The 22,784-nt window shown below is 49.6% G+C and overlaps 1 protein-coding gene across 6 annotated transcripts in view; it reads right to left on the bottom strand.

The window, feature by feature from the left end:
• Window positions 1–6,516: 6,516 nt before the first annotated feature.
• Window positions 6,517–22,784, bottom strand: part of SEL1L2 (SEL1L2 adaptor subunit of ERAD E3 ligase) — an 82,283-nt gene continuing 66,015 nt past the window's right edge. For 3 of the 6 annotated variants that reach the window (XM_045008762.1, XM_045008764.1, XM_045008765.1), the window contains exons 19-21: window positions 20,931–21,059; window positions 19,201–19,272; window positions 6,517–6,686 (exon numbers count right to left, since the gene is read on the bottom strand). In XM_045008762.1, coding sequence (XP_044864697.1) covers window positions 6,537–6,686; window positions 19,201–19,272; window positions 20,931–21,059 — 351 coding nt within the window. In that variant the 3' untranslated portion in view covers window positions 6,517–6,536. Of the gene's footprint in view, window positions 6,687–19,107; window positions 19,273–20,930; window positions 21,060–22,784 lie in introns of those variants that run through there. The other 3 variants (XM_045008763.1, XM_045008766.1, XM_045008767.1) reach the window with 3 other exon arrangements.

The following is a 22,784-nucleotide window of genomic DNA, read 5'->3' as shown; positions in this document are numbered from 1 at the left end:
CTTGAGCAAGACTACATCAATGAGGCATGACAATGCTATTTGTCTCCACACTGACTTGCATTCTAGTGCTGTAAAGAAAAGATACGTCACCTACACAGTAATGTTCAAGATACCCCAAACGTCACATCAAGGGCAAGGACAATACCAATCTAGTAGCCTGACAACAATGCTATTCAGCCTAGGGAGCTTATGGAACATTCTGTTAGAGTCAACATGGTAGAACCCATGTAGAAAACATACTAGTCCGTAAGTGAAGTACATTAGCTCTTTAGTTAGTAACAGTGGAATAAGTATTCACCAACACTAAATTAGTTTTGGGGAGGGTCTAGTTTCATGATAGGAACACTAAAGTGAGAGTTCTAAATGGGAGACAAGTCTCTTGTGTTTCTCTTGTAGACAGAAACTTCCCTCTCCTTGGCTGAGTAATATCACTGACATCAGGAAGGGGGAACATCTTGTTTTTGAGTTAATAGGCATTTTTCTGGGCAACTTGCAGTGTCTGGCCTCTACTATTTAATGTAACTTATTTATGACAGCTTACTTTAAAAGTGTGCCAACAAGGAAACAGTTGCCTATCAGACATCCACCTTTACTTTGGAATCCAGAACCCCGAGCAACCAGCTGATAGTCATTTTAGAGCTGGTATTTGTTAAATAACTGTTCCTACCCTCCTCTCCTCCCCTCAAGGTGCTAAGCCCTTTCTTTAATGCTATATCCTATAGTATTTGACAGCCAAGGAATTGCATTTTTTACAGCAACAACTTTGCTGTATTACAGGTACAGGATAGTACACATGAACAGCAATAGTAGTAATCCCAAATAATATTTATACAGTGTGGCTGACCTAATTTCAGGCTTTTTATATCTAGATTCTTAGCCCTAAAGTGCATTGTAACAGTTGGACATTGTGCTGTCAGCACTGTCTTAACTCAGTCCTGGTCTACACTACACAGGTCAACGTAAGGCAGCTTACATGGGCCTAAATATGTCAGTGTCTACACTACAGCCTTGTCCTGCCAATGTAAATCCCCTACTACCCTGCCATAATAACCACCCCCACTAGAGGCATAGGGGTTATGTTGGTGTAGTTAGGGTGATGCAGTGTCTGTGTAAACAGTGTGTTACTTACAGCCGCTGTTAGCACTCTCGTTAATTTCTCGGCTCCAGTGGAGTGGGGGGGCGGAGGGGGAGGGCTAAGAAGCTGGGACAGCTGGACCCCACTCCCCAGGGGCAAGAAGCCCCAGGTGCCGTCTCCCTGCCCACTCCCCTGGCAGGGAACAGGAAGGCGAGAAGCTCTGGGAGCCTGTGAGCAGCTGGGCTCCTGGCAGAGAGCTGTCAACAGAGCTGAGAGATTGGGCTGTCAGCTCCCCCATACTGTTCCTTTTAGGTCAGTGGAAGTACTCTTAGTGAGGACTTGCACCACCACCCCCAGGAGGATACTGTGGACATGCACCACTGCAGTAATTACTCCTAATATAGGTTGATTTAAGTTTTTAGTGTGGACATACCCGCTTTCATTGTGCCTGTTGTAATAAAATAATCCAGTAGGTGGAGTTTGACAGAATGGTACAGCATACTCCAAGCAATAAAGTCATAACTGTTTTGTCAACCCTGCATATAAAGAAACCTTCAAATAGAATTGAAAAACCATCCTATCTTCTACAGTATTGGGTTTCTATTTATATTATAATTAACAATGCACTCAGACTGAAAGGAACACTCATGTTCTCCCAAATGTCGATTTTTAGTTAATTGCATGTACTGTATATTTTTTTTTCTAAATTTTTGCTTTGAGTTTCTTCTCAAGCACTGTGGCTCCTGGTTATGACTGGTTAGGTGTGAAGGGACTAGAGAGAATGAAGAGGAACATTGTGTGGAAATGTTAATTAGGAGAGCTGCTGCTGTGCCTGGTTCTTCTACTACTCAATCAGCACTTGGGTAGGAGAGAACTGAAATGTTAGAAACTTGCTCTGTTTCCTTTGCAGAGATGAAGAATGTGCCACTGGTAATAGGAAAAATGTGTATTGCTGGGCAGAGTGCAGATTTGTTTCCCTCCCCAATGCATGAAAGAGAGAATACAGCTAGAGCACTTAACTTGGGAGAAGGCTGGGAGTTACAGGTGTAGGGAAGAATTAGTAGGTACTGCACAGGATCCTTGCTAGTTGGTAGGCAGGAGATTGGTCCTGCTGTTTGCTTGTATATTTGAAAACAATAAACAATACTTACTTAATTTAACTTCCTCATACTATTCACAGTACATGATGTAGCAATTCATGTCTCTAACATTCACCTTACAAACTTAAGAGCTGGGTCTACTTTATAAAATCTTCAGGTAAAAAAGCCTCGTATCTTGGGTTTTCACGTGTTATGGGAGCAATGATATTATGTTAATGGACCAGATCCTGCTTTCATGGAAGGCGATGACAAAACTTTCCCACTTGCTTCTCTGAGTTAGGATTTAGGTTGCTAGCACCCATAAAGGAGTTTCTCAGCAGCATTTGCTCCAACTTCTGAAATATTACACCAAAAAGGTGATTAGTGATAAACTCATTCATTAATGAACATTCAGTATCTGGCCTTTGCCCTGCAAAGATCTATGTATGTGTTTAATTAACTTGAAGCACATGAGTAGTCACATTCAAGTGTAGCGATAATGAAGCATGCACATAAGTGGTTGTAGGTTCAGGGCTTAAGTATGTACAGTGTTACCAGTAGTGATTATGAAGTACAAATTAAGTGCAAAAAAACCAGTAATGCAATATTAAGCTCAGAGCATGACACTTTTTGAAAGGGTAGGGGTGCAAACCCTGCTCTTCTGCCCAAATTCTAATTTGGGTGATTGTATTCTGCCTACCTAACATTTCTTCTGATGTTTCAGCTTAAGGGTGTCCTAGGTTCTGTTAATGAATAGAACTGAAAGCTTTAATGGGTTCAGTTTATCCCCTTTGCTTTAAAAAAGAAAAATAAACATACTCCACCACTATAATATTGGTCTACTAGTCTGTGACCTATATTTCAGCATACCCCTGCAAACTAATACTTTTATTTTTGAATTTTTAAGTACAGTATAGACCAGGGGTGGGCAAACTTTTTGGCCCAAGGGCCACATCTGAGTGGGGAAACTGCATGCAGGGCCATGAATGTAGGGCTGGGGCAGGGGGTTGCAGTGCAGGAGGGGTGTGGGAAGGGGTGTGGAGTGCGGGAGGGTGCTCAGGGTAGTGGTGCAGGGAGCGGGGTGGAGTGTGGGAGGGGGGTCAGGGTTGGGGTGCAGGAGGGGTATGGGGTGTGGCAGGGGGTTGGGGTGCAGGCAGGGGGCTCGGGCAGGAAGTTGGGGTGCAGGAGTGGTTCAGGGTATGGGCTCCAGCCCGGTGCCACTTCCCTGGAGTGGATCCGGGGTGGCAGCGGCCAGGGCCAGGGTAGGCTCCCTGCCTACCCTGTCCCTGGCCTCGCATCACTCTGCTCTGGGAAGCAGCCGGCACCACATCCCTATGGCCCCGGGGGGCGGGGGGAGCCAAGGGACAGAGGGCTGCCCTAGCCTGTGGGTACCTCCCCCGAAGCTCCCATTGGCCCTCTGCCCCTCCCTCCCCCAGGGGCCTCAAGGACATGGTGCCGGCCACTTCCCGGAGCGGGGCCCGCGGCACCATAGGAGTGGCAATCTCGCGGGTCGGAGCCAAAGTCCTGAGGGGCTGGATCCGGCCCGCGGGCTGTAGTTTGTCCACCCCAGTATAGACAGACACTTCTGTAGTTAGAACTTTCAGTATTAATCATCTCCATTTTTAGGGTTTAAGTCTTTTATCTTGGTTCTCTCAAAGCACATTTAGCCAAAATGTGATATGCAATTTCCCAGGCTAGGTATAATTTAGAGCTGTTTAAATACTTTAAAAAAAAATTCAGCTGTTGCAAAATAAATGCCTTAAATTCCAAGCAGTTGTTAGGGTGATATAGTGTCTTTTGTTATAAGACTAGATCAGGGGTGAGCTGGAGCCGGTTCGCACCGGTTCGCGCGAACCCGTTGTTAAATTTAGAAGCGGTTTTAGAACCGCTTGTTAACTAGCTTCCCTGCGAGGGAAGCTTTGATGGGCTCTGCCTGGGAAGCCTGTAATTCCTCCTCCCGGCCACCGGGGGGCGCTGCGCTGTGCTGCGAGAGCCATGTGAGCTGCCTCCTGGCCCTGTTGCTGCTCCTGCTCTTTGGACCTCTGGCCCTGGGGCTCCTGCTGCTGCCCCGTGAGTCCCCTGCTGCATCCTGCTGCTCCCAGCCCCCCCCCGTGTGAGTATCTGCGCCCCTCCCCCGCCCTCCCTGCCCACAGCCACCCCCAGCCCCCAGCCACCCACAGCCACCCCCTGCCCCCAGCCAGCCCCTGCCCACAGCCAGCCCCTGCCCCCAGCCGCCCTCTGCCCCTGCCCCCAGCCACCCCCTGCCCCACCCCCTGCCCCCAGCCACCCCCTGCCCCCAGCCAGCCCCCTGCCAGCCCCTGCCAGCCCCTGCCCGCCCCTGCCCGCAGCCAGCCCCTGCCCCCAGCCACCCCCTGCCCCACCCCCTGCCCACAGCCACCCCCTGCCCCACCCCCAGCCCCACCCCCTGCCCCCAGCCACCCGCAGCCACCCCCTGCCCCCAGCCAGCCCCTGCCCACAGCCACCCTCCTGCCCCCAGTCAGCCCCTGCCCCCAGCCACCCCCCTGCCCGCAGCCAGCCCCTGCCCACAGCCGCCCTCTGCCCGCAGCCAGCCCTTGCCACAGCCACCCTCTGCCCACAGCCAGCCTCTGCCTGCAGCCCCTGCCACAGCCACCCCCTGCCTGCAGCCAGCCTCTGCCCACAGCCGCCCGCAGCCACCCCCTGCCCACAGCCACCCGCAGCCCGCCCATCTGCATCACCTGCCCACAGCCAGCCCGTGTCACTCCCTGCCTCCAGCTAGCCCTGCCCCACGCCCCTATCTGCAGCCAGCCCCACATCCACTGGTGCCCTGCAGTTCCCAGGGCAGTAACCCTGCACACCTGCTTTAATGAGGGGGGGGCAGGGAGCAGCTGGGACCCACACATGTGCACACCCTAGAGTGACCAGACAGCAAGTGTGAAAAATCGGGACGGGGGTGAGGGGTAATAGGAGCCTATATAAGAAAAAGACCCAAAAATTGAGACTGTCCCTGATCACCACCCACACATGTGAAACGGAGCTCATTTCTAGTTCAGCCCCATCTTTTTAAAAAAGAACTTTAGGTAGGGTTAAAATACATCTGTATTTTCCTGGACATGTCAGGCTTTTCGGTTCTTAATCACCTCCTGGGAAAATATGGACGTATGGTAACCCTATTGGTACAAAAAATACATGCTGTCGCACATCCCTTAAATCAGAACTTTTTATAGGGAACCCGTTGTTAAATCAGAACTTTTTATAGGGAACCCGTTGTTAAGATTTTGGCAGCTCATCACTGGACTAGATACTTTACTTAATGCATGGAAGCTGGGTTTTTTTAAGTTAGGGCACAAGATAAAGCAAAATGCATGCTGGGAGATGATTACTTCTGACTTTGTCAAAGACTAAAGGCATCCAAAATCAAAATACCAATGTAATAAGAACCTCTTAAAGAGGAAATACATACAAAGAAGTTCATGATCTGACAACTATGATCAATAAGCATGATTGTGCAATGATTTGCACTGAAAACATGTACATATAGTTTTAGCTAAGCTTACTGCAATGGGGGATGATCATAGCATATGAGGCATTGCATTTTAAATGATTAACTTAAGAACATTCTTTGTGCATCCGGAATTCACCATTAAAGTCAGGGGGAGTTCATGGTGTAGAAGAAATACAAGGTCAAGTCCTTGGGAAACTGTCAGAGTCTGGGGTGCAGTCCAGACTAGTGAAGACTGTCACCTCTTACCCTGTAAGCCGGAGGGCCTCTCAACGCGTTGCTACTGTAGCTCTCTTCCTGGAATGCCCACAGTCAACAAGAAGTGTGCACCATGTCTACGTATTGGGCAGCCCTGGACCAACACTTTGGATCCTGGAGCCTGCCTGCAATACCACAGACTTCCACTGGTCTCCACCTGACTTGGTTAACAACTGGTAAGGGATTGCCCACTCCCTGCAACCCCCAATTTTCTCAAAAATGTGTTCTGAAATATTCAGCCCTGTCCTGGTACTAGCAGAGGAATGTCAAGGTTCTTTTTTTCCTTCAAAAAGTCAATATGCAACAGTTGTTGCTTTAACTAGAGTTACCAACCAATTCAAATATAGTATTGGATTGGTTTAGGTTCAAAATAAAACGAGTGTATTTAATTACAAAGAGAGTGATTAAGTGAGTACAAGTGTAAGGATCAAACTCAGAAATGGTTGCAAGAGAAATAAAGATAAAGAGTATTCTGGTAACTAAACTTAACAAGATAGACTTGGTTCAAGGTAAAATTCTCACCACGTTTCCATCGAGATGGCTGACCAAATTCCTGACTCAGGGTCTCTCCTCCAAAGTCAAAAGGCTGGTACCTTCATCTTCTTAGGTGAAAGATAACTTGGGGTTTCTTGGCCCCTCTATTTTATAGTCCAATGAACCTTTGAAATGGAGTCTTCTGGACTGAAGGATGCCTCCAGATAAAAGTGTGTTTGTAGCTTGTGAGGTAGGCAATAATGCAAACTGTCTTCCAGGAAGTGGCATGTGACTTCTTCCCTGCTGGAACAGTTGTCTGCTAAAATGCAAATTTTTTACTTCCTGACTCCTTCACTACAATTGAATGAAAATTATACATGTGATTGTCAATCTCCTCACCCACTGTGATAGTGTGAGGTTTGTCTCTCTCTCCCTGAGTAGCTTGATGGGTCTGTTCGTGCAGTATGCAAATACATTCTCATTGTCTTTTAAAGTGATGTTCGTCCATCGTTTTCGAAGAAGACCTTAACATCTATCAGGTTGTGAGCTGTCCACGGTGCGTCCGCAAATGGCTGGTAAGGCCAATACGGGCACGGAATGTTCTGCCACATGTCGGGCAGACATGCGTGGGCACCACTGTTACAACATTTGCAGCTCTGGCTTTACGGAGTGCTCGCTTCTCTTGTGTTATCCTTCTAGCTTCAGATGTCTGGCAGCCTTGGTGGATCAGCGTACGCCATGTCGATCGGTCTTGTGCCAGGGTTTCCCAGGAGGTGATGTCGATATCCAGGGACTTAAGAGAGGCTTTCAGCGTATCTTTGTATCGCTTCTTTTGTCCCCCATGCGATCGCTTTCCTTGAGACAGCTCACCATAGAAGAGCTGTTTGGGGATGCGGTGGTCTGGCATCCTTACAACATGGCCTGCCCAGCGTGTCTGGGCTTTCATAAGCAGAGTGTAAACTGACGGCAGGCCTGCTCTGGAAAGGACTTCTGTGTCAGGCACCTTATCCTGCCACCGAATCCTCAGAAGTCTGCGGAGGCAAGTCGTGTGGAAGTGGTTCAATTGCCTAGCGTGCCTCCTGTATACAGTCCAGGTCTCACTGGCATACATCAAGGTAGTTAGCACTACTGCTCGGTAGACTTTAAGCTTTGTAGCAAGGCTTATTCCACGGCGGTCCCACACGTTGGTCAGCAGTCTGCCAAATGCAGAGCTTGCCTTGGCGATTCTGCAGTTGACCTCGATGTCAATTGTCACTGCGCGGGAGAGGGTGCTGCCAAGGTATGTAAATTGGTCCACTGCTTGCAGCTTTTGCCCCTTCACTGTGATGGTGGGCTCTTGGTGTTGGGCTTTCGGAGCTGGCTGGTGCATCACTTCGGTTTTCTTTATGTTGATAAGAAGGCCAAAGTTATTGCATGCTGCTGCGAATTTGTCCATTCTGGCTTGCATTTCCTGCTCTGATCCAGCATTCAGGGCACAATCGTCAGCAAAAAGGAGGTCTCGTAGCACAGTCTCCTTTATCTTGGTGACAGCCTGGAGTCTTCGCAGGTTGAACAGTTTCCCATCAGTCCTGTATCTCAGGCTGACTCCCAAGGAACTGTTCTGAAAGGCGTCTGACAGCATGGCTGAAAACATCATGCTGAACAGGGTCGGTGCCAACACACACCCTTGCTTGACGCCATTTGTGACGGGAAAGGCCTCTGAAGCTTCTCCGTCGTCCAGAACACGAGCCGTCATGCCGTCGTGGAACTGACGTACCATCAGGATGAATATATCAGGGCACCCAAACTTCGACATGATACGCCACAGACCTTCACGACTGACAGTGTCAAAAGCCTTAGTGAGATCCACAAAGATGGTGTACAGTTCACGATTCTGCTCTTGACACTTCTCTTGGAGCTGTCGGACTGCGAAGATCATGTCCACAGTGCCACGCTCTTTACGAAAGCCGCACTGTGTCTCGGGTAATAGACCCTGTTCCAGGTGGTCAATCAGGCGATTCAGCAACACTCATGCAAGGATCTTGCCTGCGCTGGAAAGCAATGATATTCCTCTATGATTGTCGCAGACTTTTCGATTTCCTTTCCTCTTGTAGAGGTGTACGATGGACGCGTCTTTCAATTCCTGAGGAATAGACCCTTGATTCCAGAAGGACTGAAACAGTTGAGTGAGTTTGTCAACAAGCACTGCACCACCATCCTTATAAACTTCTGCTGGGATCGCATCAGATCCTGAGGCCTTGCCACTGGAAAGCTGGCTGATGGCCTGTAGGATTTCAGACTCTGATGGTGGAACGTCCAGACTGTGGTTGATATCCGCCTGGGGCATTCTATCAATCGCCTCGTTATTAATGGAAGATGGGCGGTTCAGTACGGATTGAAAATGCTCAGCCCAACGCTGTAGAATCAGAGTCGTCTCAGTAATGAGAGTTACACCATCTAAATCCAGTAAAGGAGAGCTCCCTGAGGGCCGAGGGCCGTACAAGGATCTGAGGGCTTCGTAGAACCGTTTGGCATCATTTCTATCAGCAAACATCTGGATTTCACCTGCCTTGGCACTCAACCAGGAGTCCTGCATCTTGCGAAGCTTGTTCTGTACGGTCCTGCGAGTGTTGTTAAAGGCATTTTTCTTAGCTGATGACGACGGGTCGTTCTGATGAGCACGGTAAAGGCGGTGCTTTTCAGCAAGTAAGGCCTTGATCTCTTCATTGTTTTCATCAAACCAGTCCTGCTGTTTCCTGTGTGAGGGTCCAAGAACCGTTAGTGCAGAAGAGTGCACAATATTCCGGAAGCGTTCCCAGTCCTTCTCAGCATTTTCCTCTAATTGCAGCTCTAAGAGTTGGTTGTCAAGATCTTCTGCTAGTAAAGCTGCTGTATTGGGGTTCCTCAGTTTACTGACGTTAATCTTTTTCACCACAGCTCTGTTTCCCTGCGGACGTCTCTTTGGCTTGATGTAAAGGCTTAATTTAGAGATGATGAGTCTATGATCAGTCCAACAGTGAGCACTCGGCATGGCCTTAGTCACCCTTACATCCTGTCTATCTTTCCTCCGCACGATGACATAATCAATGAGATGCCAGTGCTTGGAGAGTGGATGCATCCAGGACGTCTTTTTGCGAGTGGGCAGGCGGAAGATGGTATTGGTAATGATCAGATCATGAGCCACACATGTCTTCAGGAGTAGTAGTGATCAGATCCTACTCTCGCGTTAAAATCGCCAAGTAGAATCAGCCTGTCGGTACGCTTCACGGATGAGAGTAGGGCATCAAGATCTTCATAAAACTTGTCCTTTACTTCATCCGGATTCGTCATTGTGGGTGCGTAAGCGCTGATTAGTATAGCTTGCTTTCCTCTCGGTAGTGGAAGATGCAGTGTCATGAGTCGGTCGTTCACACCCTTGGGAAGACTGGCAAATTTGCGGACAAGTTGATTCTTAACCGCAAAGCCAACTCCAGATTCACGACGTTCGTCACTGCTACGTCCACACCAGAAGAATGTGTAACCACCCCCTATTTCTGTGAGCTGACCTTCGTTGGCTAGACGAGTTTCACACAAGGCTGCAATATCGATGTTAAATCTTGCGAGCTCTCTAGCGACCAGGGCTGTTCTTCTTTCTGGTCGATCTGCTGAGGGGTTATCTTGAAGCGTGCGTATGTTCCATGTACCAATAATGAGTGGTGTCACCTTGCGGTTTGTTATTTGAAGTTTTGTTGTTCGACCGCATAAGATGGGATCCCCTCCAGCCGCGGTAAGCTGGCCAGGGTTCTGTGAAGCAAACAATGTTTAGGGCACCTTTTCTAGCCCCTTCCTCTTGCTACGGAGGTGAGCAGTGCGGTCCTAAAAAGGGCTGCTCAGTCACTCAGGTAGACGCCGAATCCAGCTGTTGCTTCGATCAGCAAGAAGACGACCATTAGACCTGAGCCGCCTGTGTGCAGGTCCACGGCTACAGCTCCCAGTGTATCCACACCTGCTGCTTCGTCGCTCGCCCATCGCCACAGGACTTTGAAATTTACGGAAGTTAGATGTCAAGACTTGCACGTGGATTGGATTAAAGTGAGGGAGAGGTGCGCATAGTCAGCCTCACTCTCTCTTCCCAGATCCCATCTTGCTCCAATGGCAGGACAAGAGTCGAGACGGTTGGAGATGGGCTGGGCGCAGTGGTTGACCAGGGCGTCTTTCGCGTCTTGCCGTGCTCTTAGCGTACCACGTCGCTTGCAGAAACCGCCTTCATGACCGTTGGTCCTATTCTAGAAGGTCTCATCCGCTCAATCCGCCGGAGTCTGTCTTCACATGCTCGGGATAGACAAAGCCCCATCTCACCGGAGGTCTAAGCCCAACGGCTACCCTCAACCTGGTTTAGCCAGCCTGTCGAAGCTGTTGCCCGGGGTGTGGCCGCTGCGCATGCTACAGCTACAGGGAGCCACAGGTGAGAGCTGAGTGACAGGTGGGGACCAAAGGTGGACGAGCTGCCCTGAAAGGACACGACATGCCCCTACACCAGAGGTGCTACCCCTCCCTGAACACCCCATACACCCTCTGGAAGTAACTCCTAGATGGGGAAACCACATTCCATTCTCACAGTGGGGTAATTCCTGTCTGGCTGACAAACTCAAATTATCATTAAGATACATGTATGTCCATAACTTTCCATCAATTGCTTGCACCTACATTATGTGATAACTGACCCATGAGCTTTTCTTTGACACTTCGCATGACACTTATCAGATACATTTAATGACATTAGAGAATTAGGGTACACTTGAATTTGAACTGGTTAATCCAGTTGCAATTCATTGCTATCTATCAGGATGCCCCTTGCTCTCTGCCCTTTTCCTTTCCTTTCCATGTGAAAAGGAAAAGATCTATTTGGTATTCAGTTCATTTTCTTATGCTATTGAATATTTTGACCAGTCCTGCAATCAAGAAGGTTCTGACTAAATAAAAATTCTGATATATAGTCTAGACTTTTCCATCTCTTAACTTTGTTCCATTACCCTAAATTCTAACCCCTTACAATTTCCTTAGTGCTTAAAAATTTCAGGTGTTTGAAAATCTTTGTCAGGATGACTTTCCACAAGTGACTAGTACTGCTAGGAGGCCTCAATTTGACTACCTAATTTGATATCTTTAAAAATTACTCTTTTTTTCCATGGGACAGGTGCTCAGTAGTTCTTCTTCGAGTGATTGCTCCTATGCATTCCAGTCAGGTGTGCGCGCCGCGCATGCACGGCATCTCGGAACTTTTTTACCCTAGCAACTCCGGCGGGCCGGCTGGCGCCCCCTGGAGTGGCGCCGCTATGGTGCCTGCTATATACCTCAGCCGGCCCGTCCACTCCTCAGTTCCTTCTTACCGCCTGTGACGGCCAGTTGGAACTGTGGAGTGCTCTCTGTCCTCCACTACCCTAGCTCTCGCTACTGTTCTGTGTATATAGTTTGTTAGTACTTAGTGTAGATAGTGTTCATAGTTAGTTAGTTAGGTTTTAGGATAGGGTTAAGGGGGGTATCCCCTCCCTTTCCTCCCCGGTGCGGGCTCATGCCCAAAGCACCGGGCTTTAAGCCCTGCGCAGCGTGCCAGAGGCCTATGCCAGTCGGTGACCCACATGACGCCTGCCTCTGTTGCCTGGGCGAAGGACACCGGACAGATAAGTGTTCTTTCTGTTCCGCCTTCAAGCCGCGAACTCGAAAGGAGCGGGATATTCGCTTGAAACAACTCCTAATGGAGGCGTCACTCCAGCCCCCGGCACCGTCCGCGCCGGCACCGAGAGCTTCATCGGTGCAGAGCGCACCGGCGGCACCAAGCCGCTCCGGCACCGCGGCCCCACTGCCTCAGCCAGCGGCTCCGAAGACCCAGCACCGCTCGCTCTCGCCCTCAAGAAAACACAAGCTGGCGAAGGCACTTGCTAAGGCTCGCACTGAGGACTCAGCGAAGACGATTGCGTCACCTGCGACCCCTGCGGTGGCAGTGCACAAGATGTGCACCGGGCCATTGACTCCGGCGCCGCAAGGGCCGTCGAGTCCGGCATCGCCACGCTCCCCGGCACCGACCGTGGTTGAGCCCCGGCTGCCATCTACGCCGGAGACATTCTCCTTGGCGCGAGAGCTGATACAGCTCATAGAGGCACCGAGCCTCCGGCCCCCGGCACCGCCGGCGCGGGCTGTCGTGTCGGCAGGAAAACCGGCCATGATGCTCCGGCCGCCCTCTCCGGACAGACGGCATGGACGACCCTCCCGCTCCTGGTCCCGTTCCCGGTCCCGCCGTAGATCACCGTCCCGTCGATCGCGATCTCGGCACCGCTCGCCATCGCGGTACCGGTTGCCGTCTCGACGTCGGTCGAAGTCCCGGTACCGCTCGTCATCACGGTACCGGTCACACTCCCGGCGTCGCACCAGGTCCCGATCGCCGTCGCGTCGGCACCAACAAAGGTCTCCGTCCTGGCACCATTCCAGGCACCGTTCCCCGCGCAGCCGCTCCCGGCACCGCAGGTCCGATTCCCGGTCGAGCTCCCGGCACCGGTCGAGCTCCCGGCACCGCGGCACGCGTTGGTCTCGGTCACCGTCCCGGCACCGTGACGACCAGCACCGATCCTCGGCACCGTCCGGGGCCGGAATGCCTCAATCGACGGCGCAATCTATCAGCGCCTCGGCACCGCCATGGCCATCCCACTCTGCATCGGTCGCCTCCGCGGGGGACAGCACTGCCCACCTTCCGCCTACCCCGCACGGCCAACCTCAGGGGGCACAGCAGTGGGGATTCTGGGTGCCATGGGCCCAGTACGAGACTCAGGGGGTGCCATTGCCCCCGAGAGCCCCTGCTTCTGAGCGCAGGGTACCAGAGGCGACGGTTAGCCGACCGCCCCCGTCTCCTACACGTGAGCCTGACCGCAAGGAGACCATGCAGCCCGACCCAGCCGATGAACAGTCCGCAGGTCCTTCGGCGGAGGTCGCTGTCCAGGGCTTGTCCTCGTCCTCCTCACCGGACGAGGCGGTGGCCGGGGCGTCTACTAAGGAGCCACCGCCTATAGACCTGAAGGCCCATCAGGACCTGCTTCGCCGCGTGGCGACGGCTATGGCTCTTCCGGTGGCGGAGGTCCAGGAAGAGGACGACCCTATCACGAACGTCGTCGGTGCAGACGCTCCCGTGCGAGTGGCGTTACCGTTTGTGCGAACAATTCAGAAGAACGCCACCACACTTTGGCAGACGCCTGCGTCCATCCCCCCTACGGCTCGTGGGGTTGAGCGCAAATATTCAGTCCCCCCCACGGGCTATGAGTATCTTTATACTCACCCAACCCCGGACTCGTTGGTTGTCCAGTCGGTCAACGACAGGGAGAGGCACGGTCAACCTGCCCCTGCGCCCAAGTCGAAGGACGCGCGGCGAATGGACCTGTTAGGCCGCAAAATCTACTCGGCGGGCGGCCTACAAATGCGCATCGCCAACCAGATGGTCCTCCTCGCCAGGTACGTCTTTGACATCATGACGTCCCTGGCGAAGTTTACAGAGCTCCTGCCGACAGCCTCCCGCCAGGAGTTCTCGGCGATGTTGGACGAGGGAAAGAAATCGTCCAGATCCTCCATCACGGCCGCCCTCGACGCTGCGGACTCGGGAGCTCGGACCTTAGCCTCCGGTGTGACGATGCGGCGCATCGCCTGGCTGCAGTCCTCCACCCTGCCGCCGGAGGTGCAGTATACACAGCAGGATCTGCCGTTTGACACGCAGAGTCTCTTCTCCGAGAAGACTGATTCCCGGATCCAGACCCTGAAGGACGGTCGTATTGCCATCCGCACCCTCGGGATGCACACGCCGGCAACACAGCGCAGGTCCTTCCGGCAGCAACCCCCCCGGTCCTTCCAGCAACAACGCTACCAGCCGTACAATATCCGGCGACCGGCTCCAAATCGCCGTCGTCCTTCCGGCAATAGGCGTAGCCAGGGCCAGGCCTCTTCCAAGGCCCCTCAGGGGTCCAAGCAGGCCTTTTGATGGGACGCACGAGGACGGCCCATCACTCTCCCTATCGGATCCTACCCCTTTATTTTACGACCGCCTTTCCCATTTCTTTTCGGCGTGGTCCCAATTAACAACAGACAACTGGGTGCTTCAAACAGTCCAGTCGGGATACCGCCTTCAATTTGTTTCGCCCCTGCCTTCCCACCCACCCTCCCTGTCCCTCTTCAGGGACCCCTCTCACGAGCAAGTCCTCTTACAAGAGGTCCAGACTCTGTTGAGCGTGGGTGCCATAGAAGCAGTGCCTCAAGACAGGCGGGGCAGGGGATTCTACTCCCGTTATTTTCTCATCCCCAAAGCGAAAGGGGGGCTACGTCTTATCCTGGACCTTCGTGAGCTGAACAAGTACCTGCTCAAGCCCAAGTTTCGCATGGTCACCTTGGGGACCATCATTCCCTCTCTGGATCCGGGAGACTGGTTTGCCGCCCTCGACATGAAGGACGCCTACTTCCATGTCGCGATCTATCCTCCCCATCGACGTTACCTCCGGTTTGTGGTCAACAACGCCCACTACCAGTTCGCCGTGTTGCTGTTCGGGCTCTCCACCGCACCGAGGGTATTTACCAAATGCATGGCGGTGGTTGCCGCAGCCCTCCGCCGTCGTTGGATACATGTCTACCCGTATCTCGACGACTGGCTGGTTCGCGGACAGTCTCGACAGCTGGTGATGGGCCAGTTGACAGACATACTGTCCCTCTTCCGACGACTCGGTCTTCTCATCAACACCGAGAAGTCCACCTTGATCCCGTCGCAGCGGGTGGAGTTCATTGGAGCGGTCCTCGACTCCTCGTTAGCCCGGGCTTGCTTACCGCGATCTCGACATCAGGCGATGGTCGCCCTCATCCGGGACCTCGTCTCCTTCCCAACCACGACGGTGCGCTCCTGCCTCCGCCTCCTGGGCCACATGGCATCATGCAGGTACGTCACCGCGTACGTGCGGCTTCACCTCCGCCCATTCCAGTCTTGGCTCGCGTCGGTGTACCGGCCGCATCGAGATCCCATCGATATGGTGGTCACAGTCTCCAGGTCAACCCTCGAGTCCCTCAACTGGTGGCTAGACCCGGAGATTGTCTGTGCGGGAGTCCCGTTCCATCCTCCTCGCCCGTCCGCCACTCTGACCACGGATGCCTCAGCGCTCGGTTGGGGAGCTCACCTGGGCGAACTTCACACCCAAGACCTGTGGTCGCCCCAGGAGCTCGCTCTACACATCAATGTCCGCGAGCTGCAAGCGATCCGTCTGGCCTGTCGCACCTTCTGCACCCACCTGCAAGGCCGCTGTGTGACAGTGTTCACGGACAATACGTCAGCTATGTTCTACGTGAACAAACAGGGCGGAGCCCGCTCCTCCCTCCTCTGCAAGGAGGCGATGCTCCTGTGGCACTTCTGCGTGACCCACTCCATTCACCTAGAAGCGTCCTTTCTTCCGGGAGTGCAGAACACGCTGGCCGACCATCTCAACAGGTCTTTCTTCTCCCACGAGTGGTCTCTCCGTCCCGGCGTGGTGCACACAATCTTCCGCAGGTGGGGGTTTCCCCGGATAGACCTATTCGCCTCCAAGGCGAACAGGAAGTGCCACCTGTTCTGCTCGTTCCGGGGTCACGCGCCGGGCTCCCTGTCGGACGCCTTCCTGTACTGCTGGAAGGATCAACTCCTCTATGCCTTCCCTCCGTTCCCGCTCGTCCACCGAGTGTTACAGAAGCTTCGGAGGGACAGAGCCATCGTCATTCTCGTGGCTCCGGCCTGGCCGAGGCAACATTGGTACTCCCTGCTGCTCGAGCTCTCCATTCGGGATCCCATCCCCCTTCCGTTGTGGCCGGACCTCATCACTCAGGACTTCGGCAGACTCCGCCATCCGAGCCTACAGTCCCTCCATCTTACAGCTTGGTACCTGAGTGGTTGACCCACGCAGAGAGGGACTGTTCGGCGGCAGTACAGCAAGTCCTGCTAGAGAGCAGAAAGCCTTCCACTCGCTCCACCTATCTGGCGAAATGGAAGCGGTTTGCGCTCTGGTGTGACCAACGAGGCCTCAATCCCTTCGTAGTCCCTGTTCCTACCATCCTGGACTACCTTTGGTACCTTAAGGAGCAAGGTCTTGCGGTCTCCTCCTTAAGAGTTCACCTGGCAGCAGTGTCCGCCTTTCGTCCATCCGTGGAAGGTCGGTCCATCTTCTCCAACCAGATGGTTTCCCGCTTCCTTAAAGGCCTGGACCGCTTGTACCCGCCGGTGCGGCGTCCTGCCCCGACCTGGGATTTGAACCTCGTGCTGGCCAAGCTGATGGGTCCCCCCTTCGAGCCCTTGGCCACGTGCTCCCTGCTCTACCTCTCCTGGAAGACGGCCTTCCTCGTCGCCATTACATCAGCGAGACGAGTCTCTGAGCTCCGTGCTCTAACGGTGGGTCCACCCTACACTGTCTTCCACGGGGACAAGGTGCAGCTTTGACCGCATCCGGCCTTCCTCCCTAAGGTGGTCTCGGCCTTCCACCTGAACCAGGAGATCTTCCTCCCGGTCTTCTTTCCGAAGCCGCATGCCTCGCCTCGGGAGCAACAGCTTCACACCCTCGACGTCCACAGGGCGCTCGCTTTTTACATCGAGCGGACGAAGCCCTTCCGGCGTTCGCCCCAGCTGTTTATAGCAGTCGCCGACCGCATGAAGGGCGAGCCGGTTTCCTCACAGCGGATTTCCTCATGGGTTACAGCATGCATTCGGACGTGCTACGAGCTTGCTCGCGTGCCACCATGCCGCCTCACTGCTCACTCAACGAGAGCGCACGCCTCGTCCGCCGCCTTCCTGGCCCATGTCCCCATCCAGGACATCTGTCGAGCGGCCACCTGGTCTTCGGTCCACCCCTTCGCCTCCCACTATGCGTTGGTGCAGCAGTCTCGAGACGACGCAGCCTTCGGCTCAGCGGTATTACACTCCGCCACGTCTCACTCCGACCCCACCGCCTAGGTAAGGCTTGGGAATCACCTGACTGGAATGCATAGGAGCAATCACTCGAAGAAGAAAAGACGGTTACTCACCGTAGTAACTGTTGTTCTTCGAGATGTGTTGCTCCTATCCATTCCAGACCTGCCCTCCTTCCCCACTGTTGGAGTAGCCGGCAAGAAGGAACTGAGGAGCGGACGGGCCGGCTGAGGTATATAGCAGGCACCATAGCGGCGCCACTCCAGGGGGCGCCAGCCGGCCCGCCGGAGTTGCTAGGGTAAAAAGGTTCCGAGGTGCCGTGCACGCGCGACGCGCACACCTGACTGGAATGGATAGGAGCAACACATCTCGAAGAACAGTTACTACGGTGAGTAACCGTCTTTTTCTGAAAAATCAGGCCCCTTAAGGCATGTTGAGCTAAGCATGCAAAATTACCAGTCATTTTAGAACTTCTGGAGGTTATTGATGTTTAAGCATTTTTTTCTAATTGTAACTCATGCAGTAGATCAGTGTCTGTAGGCCATTAATCACTTGATGTTTCTCTGAATGCCATCCAATTTGTTTTTCTTTGTAGATGTGCTCTCACCACTGTGTTGTAGAGATTCTTGTTCCCCTGGTCAGTTCAGTAAGTGAGATTTGAGCACACAGTCAAAAATCCTACTGGTTGTATTGCCTGTACTGCTTGGTTCAGTGCAAGTTCATGTCTAATTTTAAAAAAACTTCCACTTTTCTATTTAGTTCATTTTTTATATTACTGTTCTTGCCAATATGTTAGAGTGTTTGCTAATATTGGGAATGTTTGTGTATATATGCACAGTTATTTGAAAAAAATAAAAGTTTTAAAATTGGTCTCATTCATTTAACAAACATTTTATTTTCTATTTTTCCAAGATGCAAGTCCTTTGGGGGCAGATTGGGGATCCCTAATTCACCCTCAGGAGCACTTAATCACTGGTGTGGTTTAATTGAAATCAGTGTGACTAATCAGATGAGTATGAGCTCAACAATCTGGCCTTTTATTATTATAGGAGAAATAGATATGGTGCTCATTTGTTGAAGCCTCAAGAGAGAAGGAACTGGTGGCTTGACAAAACAAGTGAGGTATGTGCAGGACAGATATAAAATGATCATACATAGAGAAGTCTTCTCCCCTAGAAAAATGATTTTCTTCAGTGTCATGCTAGAGGCCTGATCTTCCACCATTGGTGTCCAGGAACGTTTTGCCACTAACAATGAATGCAGGACCAAGCTTTCTGTTAGCTAGTAGAAACTCTAGTGAATGTCATGCCTACTTAATTGAGCAATAATCGGGTAGCAAACTGCAGAGAATCTATTTCAGAGACTGAACAATGGATTAATGGCATATTTGGTCTGCTGAAATGGAACATGTGAACCCATTCGTAGTCATTAAAAACTGTTGGCTGTCTAGCTTCCTACTGGCAGCTTTTTGTTAATTCTTTCTGCTTTCCTTTTGTATGCTGGCTCACTGAGTTGATCTTTTAATATAATTCTTTAAAATAAGCAGTGTAAACAATATTTAAGGAACTTATGAAATAAGGGATTTTTTTCTGCACAACATACTCCTGAGAATTAGGATAGCTGGTTATCTGCTGTGTATGTTTCCATCAGCATGCAAATGAAAGCTTTTGCTGTACTGACAGGTTTTCATTTCTGTAAGCAAATTATCCATTTTAAATTAAGAACCTAATTTTCTGTAATGTTACCAACTCTCCCTAGGGCTACACGTATATTCACTTTGTTACATAAGTATTAGAAAGAGATGTTAGAAAAATGAGTAATAGAATTTTTATTTAGAATGTAAAGGAAACTACCAAAATATTTTCACATTAACATTTTCCCAGTTCTACCTATTTCTTATCAGTAGTACAAGCAAAATAACTATGACTACCAATGCAAACAGATCCCAATGTCGTTGCAGCATGGTGTCCAGTTTTGACATTTTCCAACTCGAAGTAAACTGCTGGGACAGAAAGGGAGAGCTCAGCAATACAGAGAATACTTTTTTACATGCAAAATAGAAGCTATTTTTAAAATGTGTAAAATGAAAGCATTATGCTCTTTTTAATGAGGTTTTAGACAATGCTAGGATTGGTAAACTTAAATTAGGGCAAGATGTATAATATAGTAAGCACAGAAGAATAAAGCCTATAATAAGAACATAAAGGCCACACTGGGTCAGACCAATGGTCTATCTAGCCCACTATCCTGTCTTCCGTGAGTGGCCAATGCCAGATGCTTCAGAGGGAGTGAACAGAACAGGGCAATTTACGCATGATCCATCCCCTGTCATCTGCTCCCAGCTTCTGGCAGTCAGGGTATATCTGCACTGCAGTTAAAAAGCTGCAGCTGGTCCATGCCATCTGACTCAGGGTGTAGGGCTGTTTAACTGCAATGTAGACACCCAGGCTTGAACTGGAGCCCAGGGTCTAAAACCCTGTGAGGTGGAAGGATCCCAGAGCTCAGGCTGCAGCCTGAGCCAGAACATCTATACCACAGTTAAATAGCCCCTTAGCCCAAGGCGACTGGCACAGGCCAGGTGTGGGTATTGAATTGCAGTGTAACATACCCTTAGAGCCTTAGGACACCTAGAGCATGGGGTTGCATCCCAAATCATCTTGGCTAATAGCCATTAATGGACCTATCCTCCATGAACTTATCTAATTATTTTTTGAACCCACAATTCTATAAAACAGACATTCTGAGTTCACCTGTTTGGGTTTTTTTTGTTTTGCGTATAGGGCATCTGTAATGGGGTGCACAAGTACTGCATGGCTCCGAGGCAGCACCCAGCTTGCTTACTATGTGGAAATCCCCAACAGATTGGGAGGCAGTATTGGAACAGCTTCATACTACCAGTATTGCATGAAGGAACCAAATGCTATTCCTAGGAAAACTGGGATTATAGGTTGTATTCCCAAACCTCAGATTCTGATAGGGTTTGGTGGAGTTGTTTCAGAAGAGATGATCAGAAGTATTTCCTTTCACTGTGTGAAGTGGAGGGACAGGCAGCTGGGTTTTCTAGTTAATAGCTAATCAAGGCATGGGGGGAAGTTAAGGAATCCATTGTGGAAAGGTTTATTATAGCTCAAATCTGTGTCCTGGCAAAAGATGACTGAACTAGTCCCCAGGATCTCATCAGCACTACGCCACTCCTGGGTTTTTTGGGAGAAGATTGCTTAAGAATAAGCAAGGACTCCCCTCCCTTCAGATGACCATGATGTGCTCCCAGGTCCTGATGAGCTGACAACACAAACTCTGATGCCTTGCATCATAAGGGCACTGTATTGCCACTAAAACGTGGCAGACTGGCGGTCAAACTAAAGGTTTGAGGGGCTTCAAGTCACACGCACTTTAATTTACAACTAAAATTATAGGTTTCACTTTTGAAGGGTGTTCTGCATTTGTACAAATGGAAATTGCAGTGTGAGGATAGGGAAATAATTTGTATGACAAGTCTTGGATGGTTGGCCTATTCTTACCGAAACAGGACTTATTATGTAATATACCTGGGGTCTCGAATAGGTGCAATAAGCAAATCTAAAAGTATAGAATAAAATGTAAAAAAATATTAGAATTGGCCCTGTTGAAAGATTGTCAGTATGTCCAAATCATACTTACCTTGAAAAGTTGCATCTCGCTGAATAGAAGCTTAACTTCTAGCTTCATACGTGCCAAGAACACTGGAATAGAAGCATCTGGGCTTGTTTGTGCTGCGAGGTCATACCACCTTTTAGCCAAATGTATATCCTTTAAAAAAGGGGGGGAAGGGTGTCTCTTTTACTTAGGACATGTGGAATTTGCTTAGATGAATGTTGTGATACTTTAGCTAATCTTCAAAGCATTTCTACCCTTTGTCTTTTAGGTTTCTGCTTTTCAAGTATTTTTGTAGCTTAGTATATCATAAAGGATATACTAAGCTATAACAATACCTGAAAAGCATAAACATTCGATTCATGTATAATTGTTGGCACGAGATAAAAATGGATTTTGTTAACATTTAATTTGTGTGCCTACTTTCTACAAACTCATTTTAAACCCCCACAACCTCTCAGTTCATTTGTCTTGTGTATGTAAATGGTCTTCTGAATTCAATAGGAAGTCAAGTTGAAGTCAGCATTTGATCATGGATACTTAAAATAGGCAGTCAGACATTTTTACTTATCTAATTAAGCAGTTATTCTTTATATCTAAAGCTAGAAATACAAGCACCCAATTATCTAGTTTACTGACAAAATTTAGTAACTAGATGTATACAAAAATTAGTCCATAAATTTAATGGACAATTTTTTAGTCTAATAGCCTCAATTTTAGCTAACATATTCATGTCATGATGGAACCAATTAGTAACTTTGCCCCATCAGCTACTTTCTTAGCAGAGCACATTTTGGTAAAATATTTATCTAGTTAATAAAGTACTAGAATCTTTTGAAAGGCATTGATCAAGCTAGGCTTGTCAAGTGTGGCTGCTCGTGCTGCTCATCATGTCTTCTTGGTTAGTTTCTCCTGTTAATTTATTTTTAATAAATTTTGTAAATTTCTACTTAATAATTATTAGTAATGAGAGATTCAATTTGGATGCTTATCTCAAACTTACTCTGATCTTAGACATCAGGCTGTAAATATTGGTAGTACAGGATTTCTTCTACCATTTCCAGCACTCCTTTTTTCCCCATCAGGTCAAAAATACTATTCATTCTTAGCTGAATATGCAGTATTTCAGTTAAAGATAGTTGAATTCATCTTGTCTAACTTAAATACCACTGTAAGGTTTCAAAATTTGTGTTTGGATTCCACTTAGGATAGGCTGGAAAAGGAAACGGGTTTTATCTCTAATATAATGGTTCTCAAAGTGTGATCCATGGAGCTGTTATATCACAATGGCATCTGCAAGTTGTCAAACAATTATTGCTTCATGTTTGTTGAAGCCTAGTCAAAGACTCTTCAGAATGTCCAGACCAATGAAGAAACCCAAAGAACAAGCTACTCTTTCCACCCTCAAGAGCTGCTTCATGTCTTTGTCAGCATTTTCTTTGGTGAAAATCCAGTTAACCATATATACATATGACAAAGTAGTTCTTTTTTTTTTCTAGTTGTTTTCTAAGCAAAAAGTGATCTGCAATGATTCAAGTAGTGGAGGTTACAGGTAATAAGAAAAGAATTTGTATCAAACCAAGTCCTCCTGCCAGGTAGAGCATAGACAGTACAGATATAGCATGGGCAGAGAGAACCAAGAAGCCCGACAGTTTATGAAAAAAAAAATTTGGTCCATCTTTGGGTCTGTCTTTTACATTACTTTTTCATGTAACCAAGAACTTTAGTTTTCACAAGCAAGGTGTGGAATTGAGGTTGGGAAGGGAGGTGACCACAAGAGGCTCCTTTTCCATATCATGCAATATTTCTTGTGTAAATTTGAGAACTCCTGTTGGGCGTGTGCAATAAATGCAGCAGAGTCATAAAGGAGCTATATTAGGA

This window comes from Mauremys mutica, chromosome 3 (genome assembly GCF_020497125.1).
Source record: "Mauremys mutica isolate MM-2020 ecotype Southern chromosome 3, ASM2049712v1, whole genome shotgun sequence".
Lineage (NCBI taxonomy): Eukaryota > Metazoa > Chordata > Testudines > Geoemydidae > Mauremys > Mauremys mutica.
The sequence above is the reverse complement of the archived record's forward strand: the minus strand, read 5'-3'. Positions and strand labels throughout refer to the sequence as shown.